Source organism: Lethenteron reissneri, chromosome 63, assembly GCF_015708825.2.
Source record: "Lethenteron reissneri isolate LAM-NWPU_2019-01 chromosome 63, ASM1570882v1, whole genome shotgun sequence".
NCBI lineage: Eukaryota > Metazoa > Chordata > Hyperoartia > Petromyzontiformes > Petromyzontidae > Lethenteron > Lethenteron reissneri.
The window spans coordinates 4,532,444-4,551,757 of record NC_083841.1 but is presented as its reverse complement, the minus strand read 5'-3'; the positions used below and the strand labels follow the sequence as shown (position 1 = coordinate 4,551,757).

The following is a 19,314-nucleotide window of genomic DNA, read 5'->3' as shown; positions in this document are numbered from 1 at the left end:
CAGACTCGTGCGTGACAATTCATGTTCGTGAAAAAAAAATCCTAAATTTTACACTTTTTAGAACAAAAATATTAGAATGTTGTCATGCAATCATCTGACCCATAGGTGGCAGCCATCTCAAGCCAGAGGACGAGAGGACTCTAGCCGCCACGCATATAAAGGATTTATAGTGAAAAACTTTGTTTTTACGGGTTATACTTGTTTTTATTTTACTTTTATTAATTTAAATGTTTTACCTACGTGACTTTACCGAAAAAAACTAAGAAGCCTGACGATTGTCCGTGGCAAATCATGGAATGGCTGAATGAGTGGGGAGGGTTGTGGTGGTGGTGGTGTTGGCTCTGGGGAGCGGTGGCGCAGCGGTTAGCGCCACGCTGCGCTATGAACCCGGCGACCCGGAGTTCGATTCCCGGCGTACTTCCCGACATGCAACAAACTGGAAATTTGCCATGTGGGTACTTTCCAGACTGTACACCATGCACAAATTATAAAAATACAACTTTTGTGGGGTTTTTTTGGTGGGGGGGGGGGGGGGGCGGAGCTCAATAATGCATTTATTTTTTGCACGGCAAGTGAGCTGTTTTTTAACCCACTTCCCGTGATCCAATCGAGCTGACATTTTGCACACAGACTCGTTGTGCGTGACAATTTATTTTCGTGAAATTTTTTTTGCTAAATTTGACACTTTGTAGGAAATCATTTTATTTATTTAATTACCAATTGCTTAATGCTGCCAGGCAATCATCTGACCCATAGGTGGCAGCCATCTCAAGCCAGAGGACGAGAGGACTCTAGCCGCCACGCATATAAAGGATTTATAGTGAAAAACTTTGTTTTTACGGGTTATTTTTTGTTATCTGACAGCATAACGGTGCCGCGACCGGCTCCAATCATCGTTCACTGGGGAGTGGGAATAACCTCCCCACCCCCACCCCGTGTGGAGGTGTGGCCATCGATACAAATCCAATCTGCTCCACCCTCCTCCTCCTCCTACCTCCTTCCTCCTCCCTCCCTCCTCCTCCTCCCTCCCTCCTCCTCTTCCCTCCATCCTCCTCCCTCCCTCCTCCTCCTCCCTCCCTCCTCCTCCTCCCTCCCTCCTCCCTCCACCTCCCTCCCTCCTCCCTCCCTCCTCCTCCTCCTCTCTCCCTCCTCCTCCTCCTCCCTCCTCCTCCTCCCTCCCTCCTCCTCCTCCTCTCTCCCTCCCTCCTCCTCCCTCCATCCTCCCTCCCTCCTCCTCCTCTCTCCCCCCTCCTCCCTCCATCCTCTTCCCTCCATCCTCCCTCCCTCCTCCTCCTCCTCCCTCCTCCTCCTCCCTCCCTCCATCTCTTCCCTCCTCCCTCCCTCCTCCTCCCTCCCTCCTCCTCCTCCCTCCCTCCATCTCTTCCCTCCTCCCTCCCTCCCTCCCTCCCTCCTCCTCCTCCCTCCCTCCATCTCTTCCCTCCTCCCTCCCTCCTCCTCCCTCCCTCCTCCCTCCCTCCTCCTCCTCCCTCCCTCCATCTCTTCCCTCCTCCCTCCCTCCCTCCTCCTCCATCCTCCTCCCTCCTCCTCCCTCCCTCCCTCCATCTCTTCCCTCCTCCCTCCCTCCCTCCCTCCTCCTCCTCCCTCCCTCCTCCTCCTCCATCCTCCTCCCTCCATCCTCCCTCCTCCTCCTCCCTCCTCCATCTCTTCCTCCTCCCTCCCTCCATCTCTTCCCTCCTCCCTCCCTCCTCCTCCTCCCTCCTCCTCCTCCCTCCTCTTCCCTCCTCCCTCCCTCCTCCCTCCCTCCATCTCTTCCTCCTCCCTCCCTCCATCTCTTCCCTCCTCCCTCCTCCTCCCTCCCTCCTCCTCCTCCCTCCCTCCATCTCTTCCCTCCTCCCTCCCTCCTCCTCCCTCCCTCCTCCTCCTCCCTCCTCCTCCATCCTCCTCCCTCCTCCTCCCTCCCTCCCTCCATCTCTTCCCTCCTCCCTCCCTCCATCTCTTCCCTCCTCCCTCCCTCCCTCCCTCCTCCTCCTCCCTCCCTCCATCTCTTCCCTCCTCCCTCCCTCCTCCTCCCTCCCTCCTCCTCCTCCCTCCCTCCTCCTCCTCCCTCCCTCCATCTCTTCCCTCCTCCCTCCCTCCTCCTCCCTCCTCCTCCTCCCTCCTCCCTCCCTCCATCTCTTCCCTCCTCCCTCCCTCCTCCTCCCTCCTCCTCCTCCCTCCTCCCTCCCTCCATCTCTTCCCTCCTCCCTCCCTCCTCCTCCCTCCTCCTCCTCCCTCCTCCCTCCCTCCATCTCTTCCCTCCTCCCTCCCTCCTCCTCCCTCCTCCTCCTCCCTCCCTCCCTCCCTCCATCTCTTCCCTCCTCCCTCCCTTCTCCATCCTCCTCCCTCCCCCCTCCCTGCTCTTCATCCCCCGCACGCCTCCATCGCGAGGCGGGGAGGGAATCGCAGCGGGGCTCTCAGACTTGGCCACGTCGCCACGGGCATCTGCCGACAGCAGGAGCCGCTCTGTCGGAGACACAGAGACACGGAGACAAACAGACACGGAGACACGGAGACAGAGACACAGAGACACGGGGAGACACGGAGACACAGAGACACAGACACGGGGCATCTGCCGACAGCAGGAGCCGCTCTGTCGGAGACGCGGACACGGAGAGACAGATACAGAGACAGAGAGACAGATACAGAGACACAGAGACAGAGAGACAGATACAGAGACACAGAGACAGAGAGACATAGACACGGAGACACAGATACAGAGAAACAGACACAGACATAGACACAGAGAGACAGATACAGAGACACAGACACGGAGACAGACACAGAGACACAGAGACACGGAGACATAGACACGGAGACAGACACGGAGACACAGAGACAGACACAGACGCGGAGACACGGAGACAGACAGATACAGAGACACGGAGACACAGACAGATACAGAGAGACAGAGACACGGAGACACTGAGACACAGAGACACGGAGACAGAGACACGGAGACACAGAGACAGAGAGACAGAGAGACACAGACACTAAGCGATACAATCGAGACAACGAGAGAAATCCGTGCACAAACAGACACAGATACAGAGAGACAGAGACACAGACATAAACACGGAGACACAGAGACAGAGAGACAGAGAGACACAGACACTAAGCGATACAATCGAGACAACGAGAGAAATCCGTACACAGACAGACACAGAGAGACAGACAGACACGGAGAGACAGCTCGAGATGGAGGAGTATGAGATTGTGGAAGATGAGCCCTGGTACGATCATCGCGACCTGGAGCAGGGTGAGCCTCGTGCACCCTGCTGCACCCTGCTGCACCCTGCTGCACCCTGCTGCACTCACACTGACACACTCACACTGCCTGCTGCACTCACTGACACTGACACACACTGCCTGCTGCACTCACACTCACACACTGACATACACACTGCCTGCTGCACCCTGCTGCACACACACTCACACACTGACAGCTGAACCCTGCTGCACACACACTCACACACACTGACTCACACTCCCTGCTGCACCACACTCACACACACTGACACACACACACACACACTGACACACTGACACACACACACACTGACACAACAAAGATCCCCCGTATAGCCTTAACAGACTGTAGGGGCAAGTGCTGTTAGCGAGCACCTATGAAGGCCGGAACGGTACACGAGGGGGTGGGTGGCCAGCACCACGCCCGACCGCCTTTGTCTCCCTAGCGGCGATGTTTACACATCGCACTAGGTACTCATTTGAGGCTGAGTCGACCTAGGGGAGGGCCCAGGACCGGTTGAGATAATCGTCACTGGTGCTTTCCGTGAGCGGGAATCGAACCCGGGTCGCCAGGTTCGCAGTGCAGCGCGCGAACCGCTACACACACACTCACTCACACACTGACACACACACTCACACACTGACACACACTCACTGACACACACACTCACTGACACACACACTCACACACTGACACACACACACACTGACACACACACTCACTGACACACACACTCACACACTGACACACACACTGACACACACACACACTGACACACACACACTGACACACACACTCACTGACACACACACACTCACTGACACACACTGACACACACACACACTCACTCACACACTGACACACACACTCACACACTGACACACACTCACTGACACACACACTCACACACTGACACACACACTCACACACGTTGACACACTCACACACTGACAAACACACACTCACACACTCACACACTGACACACTCACACACTGACACACTCACACACTGACACACACTCACTGACACACACACTCACACACTGACACACACACTCACACACTGACACACACACACACTGACACACACACACACTGACACACACACTCACTGACACACACACTCACACACTGACACACACACACACTGACACACACACTCACACACTGACACACACACTCACACACTGACACACACACTCACACACTGACACACACACACACTGACACACACACACACTGACACACACACTCACTGACACACACACTCACTGACACACACACTCACACACTGACACACACACTCACACACTGACAAACACACACTCACACACTGACACACACACACACTCACTGACACACACACACACACACTGACACACACACTCACACACTGACACACACACTCACACACTGACACACACACTGACACACACACACACTGACACACACACTCACTGACACACACACTCACTGACACACACACTCACACACTGACACACACACTGACACACACACTCACACACTGACACACACACTCACACACTGACACAACAACAACAACCGCCATTCGCCACTAAGTGGCGGTGACGTCACCACGATGCTTGTGCCAGGCCAAGTGCACCTTGAGGCCACGTGAAGTGTCGAACGCCCGCTGGCAGGAGGTCACGGGGCAGACCCAGGTGCCACGGGTCGACTGACCGAGATGACCGAGATGACTGGCTGATGCACCACCTGTGCCCCCTACTGTACCAACTTGCTGTGCTTTAGCCACCCGGCGCTCCGCTCGTTGTTGTGAGCGTCGCTCCTCCGCCCTCCGTTGTTGTTGGAGGGCGACTGCCTCCAACTGCCCAGTAGCAGCATCCTTCACGAGCCTCCTCCACAGAGGCCGATCTTGACACCGCTGGTACCGGTCATCGGCAAGTCCACTCAGCTCCACGTCCTCCTGTACCACATCACTCCATCTCTTCTCCAGCCCGTGCCGCGCCCGTCTAGCCCCCTCGATCCGGCCGAACAAAAGCTGTTTAGGCATGCGGTGGCTGGGCATGCGGGCTACATGACCCAGCCAACGCAGCCTTGCCTGCCGGAGGAGCTCACCGATGGGACTTTGCCCAGATCTTTCAAGGATTTGTGAGCTCCTCACACAATCCAGCCTGGTTAAACCCAGGATGGATCGTAGGCAGGCCAGCCTAAATGTTTCCAACCAGCGAAGACGCTCCATTAGGGGGGTCCACGTTTCGCAAGCGTAGAGAAGGGAGGGAATGACTGTGGCCGAGAAGACTTGAAGCTTCGTGCGGAGCGACAGACCAGGTAGCTTCCACACAGCGTCACACAACCGATGAAAAGATATTGCCGCTCGACTGATTCGGAGTGAGACCTCTGCTGTTAAACTGGAGCCGGTCATAAGCACACTGCCCAGGTATGGGAAACTCTCCACTCTCTCCACTACTGCCCCATCACCGATTGGGATTTGTGGGGGTGGAGTGTCCGATGGTACAAAATACCCAGGCAGGTGTTTAGTTTTGGTGGGGCTGATGGTAAGGCCCCACCTCTTAGTGGCACGCTCCAGTCTCAGCAGCAGCGTCTCCAACTCCTCATCTGAATGTGCAGTTATTACCAAATCATCGGCATACATAACGTGGTTGACCAATAGGGAGCCATCCCTTGATCGCACCCGGGCGTTGATCAGCCTCCCATTATATCTACCTAATGGAGATTCCCCCGGTATAGCTATTGAAGGCTTCACGAACTACGTGGTCAAAATAGATGTTAAATAATTTGGGAGCCAGTGGACATTCCTGTCTCACCCCAAGGTGTACAGGGAAAGGCTCTGACTCCTGGCCACGTAGTTTAACCCGGGCCCGCTCACCATCATGAAGGTCCTTAATGATCGTGAGCAGAGGGTCAGGGACTCCGAAAGCACGAAGAACAACCCAGAGCCCAGGTCTACTGATGGTATCCTAGGCCTTGACCAGGTCAATAAAGCAGAGATGTAGGTCTTGTTGAAATTCCCTACACCTCTGCTGTAGCAGACGGACAGAAAATATGGCATCTGTGCAGGACCGCCCTTTCCTGAAACCGCATTGGGGCTCCGCAAGCCTCTCCTCAGCGTGCCTAGCAAGGCGATGTTGAATAATCCTTGCCAGGACCTTTCCCGGCACACTGAGGGGTGAGATGCCCCTGTAGTTGTTACAGTCGGTACGGTCCCCCTTGTTAAAGATGGGGACCACCAGGGAATCCTTCCAATCCTGCGGAACCCGTCCAGCGGTCCAGACTTGTTATGATGTCATATAGGGCAGTCTGTGCACAAACGCCCTCCCTCAGTATTTCGCTTGGGAGATCATCTCTGTCCGGTGCCTTTCCTGGTCTCAGACTCTGGATCGCCTTCAGTACTTCCTCAACAGATGGCACCTCAGCCATACACTCACAGGGGGTGACCTCTTCCAATATTTGAGGCACCGCAGCCTCAGCAGGGTTATCCCCACTTTGTGCCATGATGTTTTCCTGCCTGAGGGATTTCCCCTCTCCCAGGACCTCACAGAAATGCTCAGCAAATCTGCAAACCTGTTCCTGGGGGTCAGATATTGGATCACCGTTTTTTCCCCTAATGATGGTAATAGGTGTGGCGCTGCAGGTTACTTTTTTGATGGAGTTAAATAGTGATTTGTGATCGCGGGCCACTGAGGCAGACTCCATCTCCTCAGCAACCTGCGACCACCACCCATCCTTGCAGCGCCTTACGGCTCTCCGAACCTCTGAGCGAAGGCTGCGGTAAGCCTCCTCATTCTCTGACGTGGGATGCTGTAGCCGATGAGAGTGGGCCTGTCGCTTTTTCTTAACTATCCTGAACACCTCCTGTCAGCCAGGGTCTCTGGGGAGGTCTAGACCGCGTACCCAAAGCAGCTATTGCAGCTGCATGAGTCACAGTCCTAAACCTCGCCCATTTACCCTCGACATCAGGAGGAGTGGGGGACGATGCCAACCCCAGCTGCAAGTGATGATGAAATTCTCACTTGCAACTTTCATCAGCTAACTGAGACCAGGCCACTTTAGGTTGGAATGGGGTCCTGGGTGTACACCCACCACCGGAATGGAAGAATGGAAGGCGCATCTTACAGATGACTAGTCGATGGTCAGAGGGCAGATCAGCTCCATGGTAGATCCTGGTGTCAAGGACATGGGCTCGCATCCGCTGGTCCATCACTATGTAGTCCAGCAGATGTTCTTGCTTGGACCCGGCATGCATCCATGATGTTGTGTGGATGCGCCGATTCTGGAAGAGCGTGTTGGTAATTACAAGCCCATGGGCTGCACAAAAATATAGCAGTCTCCTACCGTTGTTATTGAGCTGATCTGGCCCATGCCTTCCAATCACTCCAGACCAGGTGCCAGCATCATGACCAACTCGGGCATTGAAGTCACCCAACAAGATGACTCTGTCCCGAGTGGCCACTTTAGCCAGCACCTGTGACAGGAGGTCATAGAAGGCATCTGACTCACCGGCTTTGCCTGCATCCCTCCACAGATGTTCGTCTTCGGTGGGGGCATAAGTAACCACGACCACCACTCCTCGCCTCCGGTTGATGGGAAGGCGAGCCCAAAGTAGCCTGGGGCTTACAGCTTCCCACACCTCACCGCCACGCTCCCACGCCCCCTTCATTCTTTTGTTCAGAAGAAGAGCCACACCCTGTTGTTTGGCAGTCTCCTGCCCCGAGTAGAGGACTGTCCACCCCTCATGGTGGCAGGAGCCAGAACCGGTCCACCGGACCTCCTGAATGCCACAGAGATCCAGGCGGTACCGGTCCAGCTCCCGACAAAGGCGTGGCAGCCTCTCCTCCGCAGTGAGCATTCGAACATTCCACGTGGCCATCCGTAATGGCTTTTCGTTGTTTCTGGAGGAGCCCCGAGGGTGAAGATTCAATCTCCTGGCTCCGCCAATTGGGGTTTGGCCAGGAGACGTCATAGACGCCTGTCCCCCCGGGGCCTCCGACACAAGCTTATAAGTTACATATTTATTTTTAAGTCGTAGTTTCGTGGTAATGACTTGAAGGTGGAGGGGTTACCAGCCCATCGCACCCGTCCAGAGCCCCCGTTTAGCCACTGTGGTGGTCACAGACACTATGAGGGGAGAGGGCCAATGAGGCATTGGCCCTCCCCCCACAGCACTGTCCACGACAGTGTTGCCCATCCGGCACTGCGAGGAGGTAGGGGGTTTAGTAGTAGGTTTTTACCCTTTAAACTGGTACAAAAGCTGACACCTTTATACAAGGCATCATGTTTGCAATAACCACAACACAAGCAGTCAAAATGCAAACAAAAAGAAACAACTCTGATAATGATATGCACTGTCTTTGAAGTTGATTTCATTTTGACTGCTTGTGTTGTGGTTATTGCAAACATGATGCCTTCTATAAAGGTGTCAGTTTTGTACAAGTTTAAAGGGTAAAAACCTACTACTATATTTTGCCACTGGTAAAGGAGGTCTCATAGTGAGGTAGGGGGTGCATCTTCTTGGTTCTTTCGGTAAAGTCACGTAGAATGGAAATAATAAAATAATAAAAATAAAACATAATAAAATATTTCTCACGACGTTTCGGCCACAACGCAAGCAGCCGTCCGCAGGTGAAGAACAGGTCTGTCGGGGCGGACGGCTGCTTGCGTTGTGGCCGAAACGTCGGGAGAATTATTTTATTATGTTTTATTTTTATTATTTTATGATTTCCCTTCTACGTGACTTTACCGAAAGAACCAAGAAGATGAATCCCTGCAGTCACGAAAGCTTTAAATCGAAATATATTATTTTTATTATTTTATTATTTCCCTTCTACGTGACTTTACCGAAAGAACCAAGAAGATGAATCCCTGCAGTCACGAAAGCTTTAAATCGAAATATATTATGTTTATTATTTTATTATTTCCCTTCTACGTGACTTTACCGAAAGAACCAAGAAGATGAATCCCTGCAGTCACCAAAGCTTTAAATCGAAATATATTATTTTTATTATTTTATTATTTCCCTTCTACGTGACTTTACCGAAAGAACCAAGAAGATGAATCCCTGCAGTCACGAAAGCTTTAAATCGAAAGATAGGGGGTCGTTTTTGCCGGACGACGATTGCTCGCGTTCGCGATCGAAACGTCGCGATCTGTTCTTTTTCTACCAACGAAAAAACCGCAGAGCGCGCGTGCGAACCGTCTGCACGTGCGCGCGCGCGTCAAACTTCTTTTGCGCCGTACGTAGTGGCCAATGGTTGTCGCTGCCGCCCCTCCACGCAGACTTGCAGCTGGCGGCCGAGCTGGGGAAGACGCTGCTGGAGCGCAACACGGAGCTGGAGGAGACGCTGCAGCAGCTGTACGCCGCAAACCAGGAGCAGGCGCAGGAACTCGAGGTAGGGCACGCGCACCGTGGACTCGCGGACTCGCGGACTGGTCGCGGAGTCACGGACTCACGGAGTCACGGAGTCACGGAGTCACGGACTCACGGACTCACGGAGTCACGGACTCACAGGCTCACGGAGTCACGGAGTCACGGACTGGTCGCGGAGTCATGGACTCACGGACTCACAGAGTCACGGGCTCACGGACTCACGGACTCACAGACTCACGAAGTCACGGAGTCACGGAGTCACGGACTCACAGGCTCACGGACTCACAGGCTCACGGACTCACAGGCTCACGGACTCACGGAGTCACGGAGTCACGGACTCACGGACTCACAGGCTCACGGAGTCACGGACTCACAGGCTCACGGACTCACAGACTCACGGAGTCACAGACTCACGGAGTCACGGACTCACAGACTCATAGGCTCACGGAGTCACGAAGCAACGGAGTCACGGACTCCTCACGGACTCACGGACTCTCAGACTCCTCACGGACTCACGGACTCACAGGCTCACGGAGTCACGGAGTCACGGACTGCTCACAGACTCACAGACTCACGGACTCTCAGACTCCTCACGAACTCACGGACTCACAAGCTCACGGAGTCACGGACTCACAGGCTCACGCACACACAGACTCACGCACTCACAGACTCACAGGCTCACGGAGTCACGGACTCACAGGCTCACGCACTCGCAGACTCACGCACTCACAGGCTCACAGACTCACAGACTCACAGGCTCACGGGCTCGCAGACTCACAGGCTCACGGGCTCGCGGACTCACAGGCTCACGGAGTCACGGACTCACAGGCTCACGGAGTCACAGGCTCACGCACTCGCGGACTCACAGGCTCACGGAGTCACGGAGTCACAGGCTCACGGGCTCACGGAGTCACAGGCTCACGCACTCACGGACTCACAGGCTCACGCACTCACGGACTCACAGGCTCACGGAGTCACGGACTCACAGGCTCACGGAGTCACAGGCTCACGCACTCGCGGACTCACAGGCTCACGGAGTCACGGAGTCACAGGCTCACGCACTCACGGACTCACAGGCTCACGGGCTCACGGAGTCACAGGCTCACGGGCTCACGGAGTCACAGGCTCACGCACTCACGGACTCACAGGCTCACGCACTCACGGACTCACAGGCTCACGGAGTCACGGACTCACAGGCTCACGCACTCGCGGACTCACAGGCTCACGGGCTCACGGACTCACAGGCTCACGGAGTCACGGACTCACAGGCTCACGGAGTCACAAGCTCACAGGCTCACGGAGTCACGGACTCACAGGCTCACGCACTCACGGACTCACAGACTCACGGAGTCACGGACTCACAGACTCACAGACTCACGGAGTCACGGACTCACAGGTTCACGGAGTCACAAGCTCACAGGCTCACGTAGTCACGGACTGTTCACAGGCTCACGTAGTCACGGACTGTTCACAGGCTCACGGAGTCACGCACTCGCGGACTCGAGGACTTTTATTTAAGAGCAAAACAGAAGGATTTCTCCACAAATCTGTCTGTCTCGCCTGATGAAGCTGGTTGTAATTTCTGGTGAAAACGTCCCCCCCCCCACCCCCCTCCCCCCCTCCCCCCTACCCCCCCTCCCCCGTCCCAGTACCAGAGCCGGCAGGCGGAGCTGCTGCGCCAGGTGAACGAGCAGCACGCGCGCGTGTACGAGCAGCTGGACAACGCGTCACGTGACCTCGAGACGGACAACCAGCGGCTGCTGCTCGAGAACAAGGCCGGTCAGCACCGCGTGGAGAGGTGCTGGGGTGGGGGGAGGGGTGGGTGGGGGGGTGGTGGGGGGGGTGGTGGGGGGGGGGGGTGGGGGAGGGGTGGGGGTGAGGTGGGGGGGAGGGGTGGTGGGTGGGGTGGAGGGGTGGTGGGTGGGGGGGGTGGTGGGGTGGGGGTGGGGGAGAGGTGCTGGGGTGGGGGGAGGGGGGGTGTGGGGGGTGGGGGGGAGGGGTGGTGGGAGGGGTGGGGGGAGGGGTGGTGGTGGGGGGTGGGGTGGTGGTGGGGGGGAGGGGTGGGGGGGGGTGGGGGAGGGGTGGGGGGGGTGGGAGGGAGGGGTGGGGCTGGGTGGGGAGGGGAGGGTGGGGAGGGGTCGTGGTAGGGGGGAGGGGTGGGGCTGGGTGGGGGGTGGGAGGGGTGGGGCTGGGTGGGGAGGGGCTGGTCACCCCGTGGTGCCCTTATAAAACTCAACGTTTAACCTACTCACGCCGGCTTGTGCCCGCCCTCACAGTCGGCCATATTTGCGGAATACACCACGCCGCCGTTGACCCTGCAGGCCATTGACCGAGCAACCCAACGTGTTCCTACCAGCTCCCTCCACAGGAATGTGTTTATTTTTCATGATACTGTGATACTGCCATGAGAAAGGGTTCCATAATATCGTCCCTCGTCACCACCACCATGGTTGTAGCTGCTCAACGCGAGCTGTGAATGATCTGCTACGCGTGGCATTGCCCTTGTCCTGTTCGCCTTTTGACGCTGTTCTCTGTTCTGACGCTGGTGGTGAGACAGGGCCATGAACCAAGGCTGCTGTGTCTCTGGTGTAGGACAGTCAGTGTCAAAAACGATGCAAGTCGATTATTACACTGGTCAACAAGCAAAAAATTAACCCGTAAAAACAAAGTTTTTCACTATAAATCCTTTATATGCGTGGCGGCTCGAGTCCTCTCGTCAACTGGCTTGAGATGGCTGCCACCTATGGGTCAGATAATTGCCTGCCACCATTAAGCAATTGCTAATTAAATATAAAAAAAAATTCTAAAAAGTGTAAAATTTTGGAGAAAAATTTTTCACGAAAATAAATTGTCACGCACAACGAGTCTGTGTGCAAAATGTCAGCTCGATTGGATCACGGGAAGTGGGTTAAAAAACGACCGAAAGATTTGCACGGTCGGTACATTTCACTAAACCGTGTTTAAAAAAGAGTTTTTCTAAATATTACTTATTTTTCATACTCATCCATCAGGAAGAACGTAATCAACCAGGTAGGGTGTTGACTGTTATGTTATCCGACTCTCTGTTGTATCACATTACATTTCTAAGTATACTAGATTTGTGTTGCTATTTCATTTACACCTGATGATGATTGCTTGTGTTGCAATCGAAACGTCGTATGCTAGTATTTAATTTATTATTTCATCTTTACACGTCACTTTACCGAAAGAACCAAAGAGCAATTCCTGCAGTCACGAAAGCCCCAAATTAAGTTTACTCACCTGTCAACCCCGATCCTGGCCGGGCTTCAAGAATCCCAACCGACCGAGAGACAAACGACAAACCAAACAACAAATATCATTTCACACGACCTCCTGTGTACCCGGCGAGGACAGACAAACATCCACGCTCCCACTCCCATCGCTGCCCTGTGCCATCAGGCTTACGGCCACCGTTCAGGACCTCCAGGACCAGGTGGAGCAGCTGCAGCAGCAGCGGCTGGAGGAGCTGTCGGTGGCGCGGGGAAGGAGGGCCCACCCGGCCAAGGTGCACCCCCGTGACGCGCGGGACCTCACGTCGACACCCAGACCGTCATGCTCGACGCGCAGGTGAGCCGCGTGCTTGTGGGTGGAGGGGGCGGGTGGAGGGGGCGACCGACGGGACCCCCATGTGACTCGGCGGGAGTGGCGCAGCGTGTGATTGGCCGAGGGTCGTGGTGTAAAGAAAGACGTGGGGGGCGGGGGGGGCGGCTACAATTTCTACCCCCACCCCCACCTCCACCTATGGGGCAGTTGCACCGCCTGCGCACTCGGAAGTGACGCAAACTCACCCAGAATGCACTGCGCACCACGCGTCACTAAAGGGAGACGTTGAGCGCTTGGTGAGGGCTCTTCCGGCTGAACAGGAGTAATATATAATCGTAATAGCAACTCGTTCCTAGGCTGACATGCTGCTCTGTTTAGAACTGCTGTTGGTGTTTGTTGTCCGTCCCCCGCACCTCCGATTGGCGTGGTGGGCGACGTACGGTGCGAAAGAAGTTCCACACCCACCCATGCAACAACAATAACAACAATAATGCGTCTCGCGTATCGTCGACGGTTCCCGGTTTAACCGACGGGCGCCGTTCGTTCGCAGGAGCGCATCTTGCGGGGCGCTACCGGACCGCTCCGTGTCGCCTCGGCACGACCGCCACGACCACCACCTCCACCTCCTGCCGCCACCGCCGCCGCCGTCACCGCCGCGACCCCGCGACTTGGCCTCCGAGCTCGCCCTCGAGCGCCGCCGGCGCCTCGCGGCCGAGTCGACGCTCGAGTCGGCGGCCCGCGACAGCGGCGCGGCCCTCGCGGCGCTCGCCGACGAGCTGGCGGCCGCCCGCGACGGCGCCGCCGCGCTCGAGGCCGAGCTGCGGGAGCTGCGGGGGAGGGACTCCTCCGGTCACCAGAGCGACGGCGCCGCCGCCGCCGGCGGGGGGAGGAGGAGGAGGCGGCGCTCGCCGACGCGCGACGCCGACCTCCTGGTCGCGGCCGCCAAGCACGTGCCCGAAAGCGACGACGGCGACGACGGTGGCCGGCGTGGGGCCGCGTCGACGCCGGGCGGAACCGGCGACGGCGGGGGGGACGCGTCGCCGAGGCTCGGCGTGCGGAAGAGCAGCAGCGAGACGGCGCTCGACGCCATCGGAGGGGACGGCGGGCGCGCGCCGAGGGGCGGCGGCTTGGGCCTGGGCGGCATGAGCATCCTGAGCGAGGTGGACGAGCGCTACCACGCGCTGCTGGAGCGACACGACGAGCTGCTCGCGCGCCAGCGGCGCCCCAGCTTCGTAGCCGCGCTCCGGGCGGGGCGCAGCGCCAACGCCGCCGTGCAAACATCGGCGGAGGGCGACGGCGGTGGTGACGATGGTGGCGGCGGTGGAGGCGTTAAACTCCAGCGCCGGCTGAGCCAGCACCAGCCGGAGTACAAGGCGCTGTTCGAAGAGATTTTCTTGCGCATTCAAAGGAGCCGAGCCGCGGACGACACGGACACCTGACACGGAGAAGGGAATTCCCGTAATGTCGCTTTTTTTGTTGGGTTAGAATCGCGCGTAAGTATATAAATGTGTCGTTAAGCCCACCGCCACCCGACACAGCCAACTAGTGAGGTTTGTCACTTGAAAAGAACGTGGCCGATTCGTTACCAGTGTAATAAAGGTCGTTGAGGCGACTTCTGGAATCCGTCTTTTATTCAACTTGTATACAGCTTTTCCTTCACACTGCTGACAGGCAGCGTGAAGGGATAGAGAGAGACGCACTGCCACGTGGCAGCCTGGACCACGTGGCAGCCTGGACCACATGGCAGCCTGGACCACGTGGCAGCCTGGACCACGTGGCAGCCCGGAGCCCCGCTCCCGCGTGGCCTCCTTCCTCTGTTCGTTCCCGTTCTGACCACGTGTCGTTCGTCTCCACCCCTATTTAATACCCGGGTCACGTGGTACGTTTCCCCCGATCCTGTTTAGCCTCCGTGGAATATTCCAGGCCCCCTAGTAAGCTGCCGGGACCACGCCCCTGACTCGTCTCCCCATTGGCTGTGGCCAAAGCCAGCAGGGCCAATCATCTACTTACAGCTGTCACCTTTCCATTACGTCAGGGCCACGCCCCTAGGCTTCCCCCCCATTGGCTGTAGACCAGGACCGGCAGAGCCAATCATCGTGACGAGTTGTGATACGTCATTGAGCCGGATATATCCTCACGTTACACTAGTACAGCACACCAGTTGTGTGTGGGAGAACAAAGCGTAGTACTAATTGGCTGTGCCAGGTGATGGCGGGTTTAACGACACATTTATAAACCCTTTGGTTTTTTCGGTAAAGTCACGTAGGTAAAAAAATTAATCAATGAAAACAACTAAATTAAATCACGACGTTTCGGGCGCAGCACAAGCGTTCGTCTTAGTTGTTTTCATTTATTTATTTCTTACCGACGTGACTTTACCGGAAAAAACAAAGAGTATGAATCCTTGCAGTCACGAAAACTTCAAATCTAGACACATTTATATATTTACGTGATTCTAACCCAAAGAACAACTGTATCATGGCTGATATTGGTCGCGAAAGCATCCTCCTACATCTTAAAGGGAATTCCCGTGCGCTGTTTTGATAGACGTTTTCCAACCAAGGGTTGAAAGCGTTCACGCATGATGTGTCTGTCCGTCTGTCTGTCTCTTACTTGTCTGCCCGTCTGTCTCTCTGTAACGTGACGACACAATTTCTCTCGCAAAGAAGATCAAAACTCCTTTCCAACCAAGGGTTGAAAGTGTTCGCGCATGATGTGTCTGTCCGTCTGTCTCTTTGTCTGTCTGCCCGTCTGTCTCTCTGTAACGTGACGATACAATTTCTCTCGCAAAGAGGATCAAAACTCCTTTCCAACCAAGGGTTGAAAGCGTTCACGCATTACGTGTCTGCCTGTCTGTCTCTTTGTCTGTCTGCCCGTCTGTCTCTGTGTCTGTCTGCCCGTCTGTCTCTGTGTCTGTCTGCCCGTCTGTCTCTGTGTCTGTCTGCCCGTCTGTCTCTCTGTAAAGTGACGACACAATTTCTCTCGCAAAGAGGATCAAAACAACTTTCCAATCAAGGTTGCAAAATGTGAATGCACGAGCTCTGTCCGTCCATCCGTCCGTAACTTGGGGTCACGAAAACTCTCCCAAAGATGATCCAATACGAACGGACCCTTCCGAGCGCAAGGTTGCGTTGCCGTTCGTCACTGAACCGAGTGATTGATGAAGCATGCGGGACACGAGCCCAGAGCAAACTGAGGGCGCCACCGGCCGACACGGCCAATCAGTAGTGAGGGTTTGTCACGTAAACAGAAGGTGGCCAATTCGTCACTAGTACAGCAACACCGGTGTGTTGGGGAACAAAGACGAAAACGTTGATCTGTTTTGTAACATTAATCCAATGTTGTGGCTTTGTTCAAAGTTCAAAGTTCATTGATTAGGTATAGCCCTGTGAGCCATTCGGCTCTTGAATCGGGTGCAACCGCAACAAACAAAAAAACATGAACAAGAAAACATCTTAAAGTGACTGAGTGCAAACAGAAAATCCAAGAAAAGACAGCAAAATATTGCAAAAAAAGCACCGTACACCAACACTGTGCAAAAATCCCAGTGGGATGCAAGTCAAACAACAACAACCACAAGACAACTTAGATTAAGGCCATCAGTCTAACTCTGTACTACAACAAACATACATGGCCACACCAAACATCTTTTCGAAAATCACTAAAATAAAGCCATAAAAGTCAAACAACAACAACCACAAGACAACTTAGATTAAGGCCATCAGTCTAACTCTGTACTACAACAAAGAAACATGGCCAAACCGAAAAACTTTTCGAAAATCACCAAAATAAAGCAATGAAAGCAATGAAACAGTGATCATAGGAACTGTGATGGAATTTTCACAATAAACGACATAAACAACATGAATTATCAAACTCTGCAGCCATAGCTGGCTGCATGAGTCACTCCACAACAGCAGTAGGAGCATCAGTCGGAGTATCAACATTTTTCAATGCACCTTTAAGATCAGCACACTAAATCAAACACAGATCATACTTTACATACGTTGGTGTTCTCGACCGCACAACCGGTGTTGCTGTACTAGTAACAAATTGGCCACGTTCTGTTTACGTGACAACCCTCACTAGTTGGCTGTGTCGGGTGGCAGCGGGTTTAACGACACATTTATACATTCACGTGATCTAACCCGCGAAACCCTCTATTGTGGTCCTATTCTTATTTTTTTCAGAGTTCAGCACTAAGCGGCTGTGTGTTGGAGAGCGAAACCCACGACAACATTTAACGAGAGCGAGTAACCGGGAGATTCAACCGATTGTGTCGGTGGGGTCGAGAAACATCCCAGGGAAGGGGTAGTGAGTGGAAAGCTGGTCCCCTCCCGTAACATTCTAAGATAAAACAATATTGGTAACATTTTTTTTAAAAATAACAACAAAAGTCCAGTCGGTGTATTTTCTCCGGCGAATATCAATGAAATCCTATTTTTCTGAAATACATTTTTTCAGATAAAAAAATAACAATTTGGGGGGGGGGGGGGTTGGGTAGTGGGGTCTGGAGGCAATCGGCAGAGGTCGCAACCGGGTACCCGATACCCGGCTACCCGTACCCGACCAGGTTTGCGACCCTGGTGCGGCCGGGTACGGGTAGGCCGTGAGTCACTGGTGAGTCACCGTTTGTCACTCATTTCCCAACGTCTTGTCTCTTCTCACAATTCAAGTTCCTAGAATCAACCCACCCGCGCCTGCAACATGGCTTCATCCCAGAGGTCGCAATCAGGTACCCGATACCCGTACTCTACCCGATACCCGGCCGGGTATGGGTTGGGTACGGGTACGGCCGGGTACGGGTTACGGGTACCCATTTGCGACCCTGGTACGGCCGGGTACGGGTAAGGAATCAAAACCCGTTTGCGACCTCTGGCAATCGGTGGGGCTCAACGTAGACCCTCCAATATCTCTCGCCGAATCCGGCTTGTTGGGGAGTGAGGTCTTGCCACGACCTGCGAGTTTGTGACTTTTGGAGCCGGTGGCTTTAAACATTTGAGACCGTCGGCTGCTAAGTAGGCCCTGATAGCCAGGCCAAAGTCACCCAGCCACCCACGATGATCTTGGGTTCTGATCGTGAACACAAATGCGAACAGTTAAGCTATGCATTTATAAAACATTACACTGGTCAACAAAAAAAAAAACATTTTTTTCTGGCCTGGATTTTGCAGCTGTTTTAGACTAATTTCAGGGTCTTAGTTCTTTCGAAAGAACTATGAGTATGAATCCTTGCAGTCACGAAAGCTTCAAATCTAGAATTAATTTCAGGGTGCTGATTCCAAATCTGATCTCAGATTTGCTCTATCACATCTCATTTTTATGCTATCGGCATACCCCCATTTCCATTGATTTTACCCGAAATTAACTCTGTCACTTATGATTGCAAGTTGTTGCGAGTCAGTGACTGCTTTAGTGTTACAATATGGTGCTGTGTTTTTAGGATAGTGTGTTTACAATATCATTTTATGTAGATATCCACATTTAATATTTTTCTTCTTCAGTTTTTATTGAAAATGCAATATTTGATATCTCAAAAATAGACAAAAACTGATGCCAGATTTGGAATCAGCACCCCAAAATTACCTTAAAACCGTTGAAATACCTTAATGCCAGAACAAGTGTGTTGACCAGTGTTATATATATCATGTTATTATATGTACATGCACATTTTGGCAGATATATTTACAGATGAATTACATATGTGATGTATGCACGCAAGCTGCTTGAATAAAGGAGGAAATATCCTTTTTTGCGGGGGGTGTCTTGTGCCCTGTTTCAAGAATTTAAGGTTTCAATTTGCAAGGCTGTGTCCTCACCACCAAATAGTGCTTAACTCTGCCCGGCGTCACCACATCAGCGAAGCGAAGCAAGCAAGGATGTCACGTCCTGAGTTCTAGTAGCGTAACAGGGTTGATGGACCACCACCACCACCACTACTAAACAACACAGGTGTTCTAGCAAACCTGTCAACCCCTTATCAGTGCCCTATCTTATTAAATCCTTTATATTAAGTTTGCTTGCTTGCTTGCTTAGGACCGTGCAAATCTTTCGGTCGTTTTTTAACCCACTTCCCGTGATCCAATCGAGCTGACATTTTGCACACAGACTCGTTGTGCGTGACAATTTATGTTCG

At 54.0% G+C, this 19,314-nt stretch overlaps 1 protein-coding gene across 2 annotated transcripts; it reads left to right on the top strand.

The window, feature by feature from the left end:
• The first annotated feature begins 2,379 nt into the window (after positions 1 to 2,379).
• Positions 2,380 to 17,148, top strand: LOC133358699 (cerebellar degeneration-related protein 2-like). Of its 2 annotated transcripts, none has more exons than XM_061577131.1 (5): positions 2,380 to 3,256; positions 9,524 to 9,636; positions 11,270 to 11,412; positions 13,035 to 13,202; positions 13,729 to 17,148. In XM_061577131.1, the coding sequence occupies exons 1-5, from the start codon at positions 3,196 to 3,198 to the stop codon at positions 14,615 to 14,617; spliced, it is 1,374 nt and encodes a 457-aa protein (XP_061433115.1). In that variant the 5' UTR covers positions 2,380 to 3,195; the 3' UTR covers positions 14,618 to 17,148. The 2 variants fall into 2 exon arrangements, with proteins under 2 accessions (XP_061433115.1, XP_061433113.1); XM_061577129.1 differs by having other exon boundaries at positions 11,264 to 11,412.
• The last annotated feature ends 2,166 nt before the right edge of the window (positions 17,149 to 19,314 follow it).